At 55.5% G+C, this 8,731-nt stretch overlaps 1 protein-coding gene across 2 annotated transcripts; it reads right to left on the bottom strand.

The window, feature by feature from the left end:
* Positions 1–1,892: 1,892 nt before the first annotated feature.
* On the bottom strand, positions 1,893–8,315 carry LRRC23 (leucine rich repeat containing 23). 2 transcript variants are annotated; one of them, XM_059680914.1, is made up of 8 exons: positions 8,178–8,315; positions 7,554–7,727; positions 7,360–7,469; positions 6,635–6,888; positions 5,913–6,043; positions 5,115–5,251; positions 2,753–3,059; positions 1,893–2,170 (listed from the first exon to the last, which is right to left on the bottom strand). In XM_059680914.1, the coding sequence occupies exons 2-7, from the start codon at positions 7,677–7,679 to the stop codon at positions 2,792–2,794; spliced, it is 1,026 nt and encodes a 341-aa protein (XP_059536897.1). In that variant the 5' UTR covers positions 7,680–7,727; positions 8,178–8,315; the 3' UTR covers positions 1,893–2,170; positions 2,753–2,791. The 2 variants fall into 2 exon arrangements, with proteins under 2 accessions (XP_059536897.1, XP_059536896.1); XM_059680913.1 differs by lacking the exon at positions 8,178–8,315 and having other exon boundaries at positions 7,554–8,114.
* Between the last annotated feature and the right edge of the window lie 416 nt (positions 8,316–8,731).

The raw sequence follows: 8,731 nt of genomic DNA, 5'->3' as shown, positions 1-8,731 counted from the left end.
TCTCCCGGGCCCAGATCTTCGTTATCGACATGATGGCTGGGATCTTCCTTGGGTGGAAGGGAAGTAAGGAGAAAGGTAAGAGGCTTAGAGGGGCTGGAGCCTGAGATCGTGGGAGGGGCCAGAGGCTAGGAGGATGGGAAAGAGGTTACTGCCAGTGGGTGGGGGTGGGGAGGAGCAGGCCGCTACCACCGGCTGTAGAAGGGATTCCCCCACCCCTTCCAGGGGACAGGAGAAGGTCACTGCAGTGGGGAAGGGGAGGTCACTGCAGTGCGGGGCGGGGTGAGATCCAGCTCCGAGGCGGAGGACACGCAAGTGGGGAGGGGGGGGGGGCAGTGGTTCCCTCGTCCCCTCAGCAGCTTGGGCAGCCGGCTGGTGGGGTTCGCCCAGACCTCCTCAGAGAGGAATGGCTGCCAGGCTTGCCTTTCTCCTTGGAGCCAAGAAAAGGATGGGTAGTCTGCACAGCTGCAGCCTGCATTCACAGCCTGTCCCCCCAACTAACACCCCAGCCCCACGCCCAGGTCCCACACTCCCCCGAAGGTACGTCCCTCCTCTCCCACAGATGTGCAGTGGAGAGAGGGTCCTAGGGAAGCCCTCCGTCCTGGGGGGTCGCAGCGGGGAGGGAGGAGGAGGAGAGACCCGAGGGGTGAGCAGGGCTGGGCCCTTCCTCCAGCCGCCCCTAGACAAATTCTCCCCTCCCAGCCCTGGGCGGCGAAGGGGCTCAGTGTGTGTGTGTGTGTGTGGGGGGGGGGGGGCGAGGGAGCCTAGACTCTAGAGCAGCGGTTCTCAACCTGTGGGTCGCGACCCCTTTGGGGGTCAAACGACCCTTTCACAGGGGTCGCCTAAGACCATCGGAAAACATATATAATTACATATTGTTCTTGTGATTAATCACTATGCTTTCATATGTTCAATTTGTAACAATGAAAATATATCCTGCATATCAGATATTTTACATTACGATTCATAACAGTAGCAACATTACAGTTATGAAGTAGCAACGAAACTAATTTTATGGTCGGGGGTCCCCACAACATGAGGAACCGTATTCAAGGGCCGCGGCTTCGGAGGTTGAGAACCGCTGCTCTAGAGCTGCTGCGGAAGGGTGAGAGCAGACACCCCTCAGATGCAAAGCCGAGGGGACGTGGCAGGATGAAAATCACGGGGCGGGGAAGGGAGCCCGACCTAATGCCCACAGGACGGAGGTGAAGCGGGACAGGCCAGGGTGAGAAGGGCTGGCGCCCAAATGAGAAGGGGCGACGGCCAGAAGCGGAGCGGAGCGGTCCGGGAAGGCGGGGGAGGGGGATGCCGGGAGGCGCGGGGGACGGAGCAAGGTGCGCAGCGCCCGGGGAGAGATGCGCGCGGGCCGGGGGCGCTGGGCAGGGGGCGCAGGGGCCGGGGGACAGGCCAGAGGGGCGCGGGGCCGGGCAGGGCTTCACCTCGGGGCTGCAGACTCAGCCGGTGGCGGTGGCGGTGCGGTGGCGGTGGCGGTGGCGCAGCGGCGCAGAGGGAGCGGGAGTGGCGGCGGCGACTGCGGCTCCCGGGCTGCGGGCGGCGGGGCGGGGGGCGGGGAGGGGGGAGGCGCCGATAGGGCCGGCCGGGCGCATGTGACCCAGAGCCCCCGTGGAGTCAGGCGCCGTGGGCGGAGGCGCCTGTAGGAGTGCGGGTGGGGGGCCGGTGGGGGTGTAGTGGGGGGGTGGGAGGGGGAAAGTGATGCGGGAGGGACGGGGGCGACCCAGAGCCTGCCTTTCCAGCGCCCACGCTCGCTGCTGCCCACGACCCGGCCCCCTGGAAAGTAACCGGCACAGCCTCGGAGAGAGTAACCTGATCTCCGAGGCCAGCCACAGCCAGGAAAGCCCGCGATAGACGCTCCTGTACCCGGTCAGACACAAAAGTATCAAAATATCTCTTTATTCGAAACCGGGCTGTTCCTACACACCCCAGCCCGTCTCCGCAGGCAACCGGATCTGCCTGAAGGATGCCCACTTCTAGGCTCCAGGCAGCGCTCGAGCCCACCCACCCCTCTGCCCAGCTGCCCACACAGAGCCTGGGCGGCAGGCTGTGATGAACCCACAGGTCGGGGCGAGAGGTCAGCCTCTGTCTCCGGATGGGGCGGGCGTGCCTGTGGTGGACCCTGCCAACCTCAGGTCTGGGAGCCAGTGTCTTTGATCCCCTGGAGGAAGGGACAGAGTAAACCCCCTGGGCCCGACTGCATTCCCACTGCTGCCTCTGCCCCACTTCCCTGGACTCATCTCCTCAGCCCGGCTGCCTCCCCTGCCCTCCTTTCTTCCCCCTACCCCGTGTCCCGTTATGTTTAGTTTCTGATTTTTAGTGCAGGCTCTTTCTCTCTCGCCTTCTCTCCTAGGCCCAGCTGCATCCCTCATACACCACCAACCACCTCCCTCCCACCACCACCTGGCTGCCGACCTGGCCTTCACAGCTGATCTTCATTCTAGCTCAGGTATGGCTGCCACCCCACACCAGCAGCTATGCCTGCCCACCCCCCCCCCCCAATTCTTTTCACTGACTCTTCTGGCGTCCTGTTGTATCTCCTAAGCCTTTCCTCAGCTCCTCCTAGGCCCTGCTGGTCTTTCCTCCTCACCCGAGACACCCCCTGACCCCTAACCCTCATCTCTCCAAGGGTTCTCTCTGCCTAATCCCTTCCTCACCCACCTCCTCCCACAGCAGCTTTGCTCTCTCCCTAAGTGCCAGGCCCCCTGGCCTCCTCTTGCTGCCTCCCTGCTGGCTTTCTTACTATCAGGGAAGACGAAGACGAGAAGAACCGCTGCTACGTCTATGGCTGGTCCGGCCCTGTGTCTTGCTCAGTCTCAGCATCCTGCTCCTGCTCCTCCTTCATCCTCTGACGAATCTCATTGGCCTCGGCTCGGTCCTCCTCCTCAAAGAATTCCTTGTCCAGGCGTTCCAGTTGTGGTATATGCACCAGGGCCTCCTGGCGGTAGTCACTCTCATCTGTACACGGGTTGTCCAGCAGCACCAAGGCTCGGAGCTTGGGCAGGTTCTGAAGCTTGGCGAGCTCCTGCAGGTTGGATACCATGTTGGCCCTGCGGGTGCAGTCAGGAGGGGTTCGTGGGAATAATGATTTTGGAGGCGAGCTGCCAGGAATGGAGCCTCTGGGCGAGTCTCCCATGGGCTCCAGCTTCCCCAGAAACACTGCCTCTTGCAGACTGGCCTGCCATGCATTGCCAGATTTGCTGCAGGGCTGCTGTCCAGCTCTACTCCTGTCCTGCTTCTGTCCTTCAAGGAATCCCTAAGTGCCATATTCTATTCCGCAATGTGTCCTATTTATCCTTCTGGAGCAGCAAAGCTAGGTCACAACCCGGTCTGGTAGCTGGGGAGGAGGGGGGCATCTCCCTTGGAGGAACAGACTTCTATGTCAATTACACCCACTCAGAGGTTAGAAGGACTTGGGACAGAGAAAAAGGACCTGGGATTGACGCTCAAGGTAGTGAGTGCTGCGTCGTGCTCCCCGCTGGAAGGAACCTAGAGGTAAGGATGTGCTGGGGCCCTGGTCGGCAAACTGCGGCTCACGAGCCACATGCGGCTCTTTGGCCCCTTGAGTGTGGCTCTTCCAGAAAATACCATGTGTGGGCACGCACGTACAGTGTGATTGAAACTCCGTGGCCCATGCGCAGAAGTCGGTTTTCGGCCTGGGCGAGTCTATTTTGAAGAAGTACTGTTGATACTTGGCTCTGTTGACTAATGAGTTTGCCGACCACTGGGCTGGGGCCTCCCAGCCTAAAGAACAAGCTCCATCTCCTAATATGCCTCCTCATACAGCTATTTTGATGTGTTTGCTTCAAGCCTGTATGAAATCAGGTTTAAATGTTTCCACTTTATCTCAGTGGAGGTGCTGAACCTCACACCGCCATATGTCTCACTGGGAGCGCTGCATGCACTTCGTGCTGGACTGCCCTGTGCGTTGCAGGAGGTTGAGCATCTTTGGCCCCAGAGGCACCTCCTAGTCATTGAGACAATGCAGCTCCACTACTCTTACTTCCAAACCTCCCCAGTGAACAGCCACGGAAAAGGGTCCACTCTCCCTGCCCAGGCCATTAGCAGGAAGACAGAAGCCCCTCCACCCTTCCAGACCAATGTGGCAGAGCTAATTAGCAAGAGATTGCTCCATAAATTAAAGCTGGAGTTGGGGTTCAACCATCTCTCCTACTTGGAGATTCTGTTTCCATTGCCAGTCTTTGTGTGTGTGTGTCCTTTTAATAAATATAAATATATATAAATATATATTTTATAAATATATATTTATATATTTAAATATTATTATTATTATTATAAATATAAATGGTGAGAGAGAATCATTGATTGGCTGCCTTCTGCATGCCCCCTATTGGGGATCAAGGATCAAGCCCACAACCTGGGCATGTGCCCTGACCAGGAATCAACCCCAAGAACCTAGGAATCAAATAGTGACTTCCTGGTTCATCGGTTGATGCTCAACCACTGAACCATGCTGCCTGGCTCCATTGCCAGTATTGACTAAAGAGGCCTTGTTGACTAAGGAGGCAGTTTTCTTACATCTTTGCTTAATGAAACACACATAAAATCCTCTATCAGACAAGAATTGCTGAGAGAAAATCTCTGATCCTGAGTGCTTTTCTATCTAGAGATTACCTTCAAATATTCTCTGCTCACATCTGAGCACATCTTGTGTTTTATGTAAGTAAAGGAGCCTTACAGGTGGGGATCAGGATAAGAGAGGCAGGAAATGGGAAGGGGAATTGGGGTCCAGAAGATGGAGAAGCAGAGTAGACACTTATATGGGATAGAAACAAAACATAGGGCGGGAGCCAGACTGTGTCCCTTGAGAACAGGGGCCATCTCTGGTGCCTTTAAATGTTTCTGAAACACAACACAAGAGCTGGCATATAGCACGTTCTCAATAAATGTGGGTTGAATGCATAAGGATTTGGGGGTCTCAGGCTATAAAGATCTCAGCATTATAATTAGGATTGAATGCAGAAAAAAGTAAGGAAAGGAGGGATGAGGATCAGGATGGAGGATGAGGTGAGAATCTGAGAACGGGCTAGGATTGGGGGATTGGGACCGGGAAGAACACAGTGGGGCCTGGAGGGCGCGCATACCTCAGGTTGAGGTACTGCAGTGATTTCATTCCCTCGGAGAAGCCACTCAGAGTGTCAATCTGGTTGTCTCTAAGATGCAAGGTAGTGAGATTCTTTAGGTGCTCCAAGCCTTCCACCTTCTTCAACATATTCTGGGCCTAGATTCCAGGATACAGTAGATATATTGGGAGAGGGGAGAGGAATAGGGAAGAAAGAGAAGTCAGAAAGAGATGCAGCGAAAGAGGAAATCTAAAAGGTAGATAAGGAGGGGTCAGGAGGGGAGTAGAGATCAGTAATGAGAATAAAGAAATCCAGGAGAAGCTGCCAGTCCAGAGAAAGGTCAGCAGCAACTTCCCACTGACTGCTCATCCCACCAAAGCCACCTCTGATTAAGGAGGCGATGCCTTAAGCCACCCCCAGGTCTCAGAGCCCCACTGCTCTTCGGAGGAGAAATTACTTCAGCCCCATCCCGGAACAAGGAAGCTCAAGAGTCTAAATGACTGGACGTTCAAGTGGCCTCCTTAGCCTGATGTCTGAACCTCAGTTATGGCACGTTATGCTGCTACCTGTATCAAAGCAAACTGTTCCCGTGTTACCCACACGTTAGGTATTATCAGCGATGCTAGGTGGTTAGCACCTCGTTTGTTGTAACTTTGCATCGCCACAGCATCCGGCATCAAGTGAGGGCTCAGTGAATGATGCCAATTATCAGCATGACGATAAAGTCAGAAGCCGAGTCTACTAGAAGCCAGGCCTCCTGGCCCCCCAACCACAGTGCCGTCTTCCCTGCACCAGCCACCCTCTGGCCCAGGGAGCTACCAGGAAGAGGTTCTTCAGCGTAGGAAGGTTGATCCCCACTGTGCTTTCCAGTTGGTTCCCTCGAAGCTCCAGTGTGTGCAGGCTGATCAGCCTTTCGGGGTCCATACCTGTCACCGAGCGGATGTGGTTCCCTGAGGGAAAGGAGGGTGTCAAGAGCTCAAAGGGCCACCCCGAAACGTTCAGCAGCAGAGCCTGAGTCTGGGGAGCCTCTGCATCTTCCTCTCCAATGCCAGTTGGATACGAGGAGAGACAAGTCCAGACTTAACACCTCAGGGGCCCTGGGCAAGTGGTCTGGTGGTCCAGGGCCTGAAGGACTTGTCCACCCAGCAATCCACATCGCCAACTACCTCCCTGTCCTCCCCCAACTCTTTGCTCAGATGTTAGCTTTTCAATGATGTGTGTCCTAACCCATCTGTTAGAAATTGCCACTTGTGCCCCCGATTCCTTTTACCCGAATCTATTTCTCCATAGCACACATCTCCTTTTAACTTGCTGAATGGATTTGCTCATTGTGCTTACTGTGTTCATGGTCTGTCTCCCCCATCTAGATTGTAAGCTGCATGAGAATACCTCCACCGCATGGAACTGCCGTAATGAATCAGAATGTGCCTGAATGAATGAATACGGATTGCTGTGTGGCACAGCCAAGGGCCACACTGCTCACTTCTGTTGGCCCCCGGCTAGGAAGGAGGGAATCTGTGTAGCCCGTCCTATGGACCCACCTTTGAGATTCAGGATGCCCAGACGAGGATGACAGATGCCCTCCGTGTCCATGATCTGGTTGTAGGCAAAACTGGCGATCTGCAGGTAAGGCAGTTCGTTCAGCTGGGCACTCCGCAGCCGGTTGCCGTCAGCCTTGAGCCAGAGCAGGTGGGTGAGGTGATTGAGTGCGGACACGTCCGTCAGATGGTTCTCAGAAATATCCACGTAACGCAGGTGGATGTAGGAGCGCAGCAACTGGATGTCCGTCAGTTCTCTAAGAGATGGAAGAGGCCATGGTTAAGGGTGAGAATCCAGCAAGGACTGGCAGAGATGCTAAGGCAGAAGGCAATATGGAGATGGCTTATAATGGGGAGAAGAAGGGGTGACAGATAGTAGGAGTGAAGGGGAGAAGAGAAGGTAGATGGATTCTTAATAGTGGGCAAGGGCCTTGTGTCTTTGAAGAGCTGAGACCTGACACTCAGAAGGACAAGTGAGGGAGTCCAGCAGGAATCCCACATTCCCTCTCACAGCCCCCAATCCTCAGGCCAGCCCTGATGCAGGGAGCCTCAGGGCTCCTGAAAAGTAAAGTTGACCCTTCCCTCCCACTGGTCTAGGATGAGAGAGATCCAGACTCTCAGAGAGATCCAAGCGCTCAGCTGAAACTCCCAGAAATGAGGGTGAGAAAGGAGATTGGGCCCTACAACCTCATTTCTCTCCCCTCCCAGCCCCCCACTCCCCAGTGCACCTCTCTTTAACCTCCAGCTTGACATAAGCATGGGCCAATCCATTGCCGGTCTTACAGAGCAAAGAAAGCCCTTCCTTCATCATGTCCTCGGTGAGGGGGGTCGGCATCCACTGCAGGAGGAAGTGCAGTCAGGCATCCCTTTCCAGCCCAACCCTATCCTTAGCCCTAGGACCTCTCCATTTCCATGCTCTCACTTCCTCTGATACGTCTTCCTCCTCTTTCCTGTCATCTTCCCAATCTTCTGCATCCTTCTCATCTTCCTCCCTTTCCAGATCATCCTGGTCTGGCTCAAAATCTTCCAGATCGTCTTCATCTGACATCTTTCTTCCCTGCTGAAGGCTGGCGACCGATCAAGCTGGGTCCTCGTCCTGAGAAAGAAGGTCTCCTCAGCGCCTGCCAGCCCTCAGCTCTCTCACCTCCACGGATGGGGTATTACCCCTCCCATCACCTCTGATCTTTCCCCAAATATGCCTCTTTCCTCATCCGTATGAGCATCTCATTTTGACTCCCAACCTGCACTTCACATTCCCCATCTTCACATTCCAGGATGCCTTTCCAGACCCCTGAGACCCTTTCTGCCTTCGCAGTGGCTCCAGCTCTCCTCCAGCAGCTCTGTCCCCCGCTTCCTGGACCCCCTCCCCCCAGTCCTTCCCATCTCCATTCTAAAGTAAGCCGCGTCCTCCTCCGATCTTCCTTACCGACCCTCCCCTTCCCTTTCATCCTTAAGCCCAGCTCCACTCATGTCTTCTAACTCTCCGCCTGCTTAGCCCGTTCCCTGTGCCCTCGGGGACACCAGCTGACAGTCCCCAATCTCCCACCCAATCCTCCTGCCCGGAAGGGAGCGGACTCTGGTTCCGCTCAATGACAAGCTGGAGAGGGTCTCGGCCCCAGTGAAGGATTGTTTCGGAAGATGGGAAAAGGGGACGGAGGCGTTGTTTATTGTTGTTATGGCAACGGAGGGGCGGGGCGCTGGACGTCCGCAGTTGACAACCGTTGAGAGAGGAGCCGCCACTAACTGAACCGGATCAGTTGACAAGTTACAAACCCACTTTCTCAAACCCAGGAACCCGGATGAGGAGCGTTAATTGGGGGGAGGGGGGAGGGGGCGGGGCTTAGAACTGTGCACCGGTAGGGGGAGGGTCGGGGCTGTCCATTACGTCACCTGAGACCTTAAAGGGACCGGACATCCTCAATGCAAAGTACTGTGAATTCAAAAGAAACACAAAAGGCGGGTAAAGAGAGACAAAAATACCAAGGTAAGTGGTCTCGTTCCCCCCCCCCACCTAACCCCACCCCTATAGGTCCCGTCCATTCGTTATGTTCAGGCCGACCTTTGGAGTGGAAGAAGCCCAGGCCCAAAGTATCCTAGAGA

Source organism: Myotis daubentonii, chromosome 2 (genome assembly GCF_963259705.1).
Source record: "Myotis daubentonii chromosome 2, mMyoDau2.1, whole genome shotgun sequence".
Lineage (NCBI taxonomy): Eukaryota > Metazoa > Chordata > Mammalia > Chiroptera > Vespertilionidae > Myotis > Myotis daubentonii.
The sequence above is the reverse complement of the archived record's forward strand: the minus strand, read 5'-3'. Positions and strand labels throughout refer to the sequence as shown.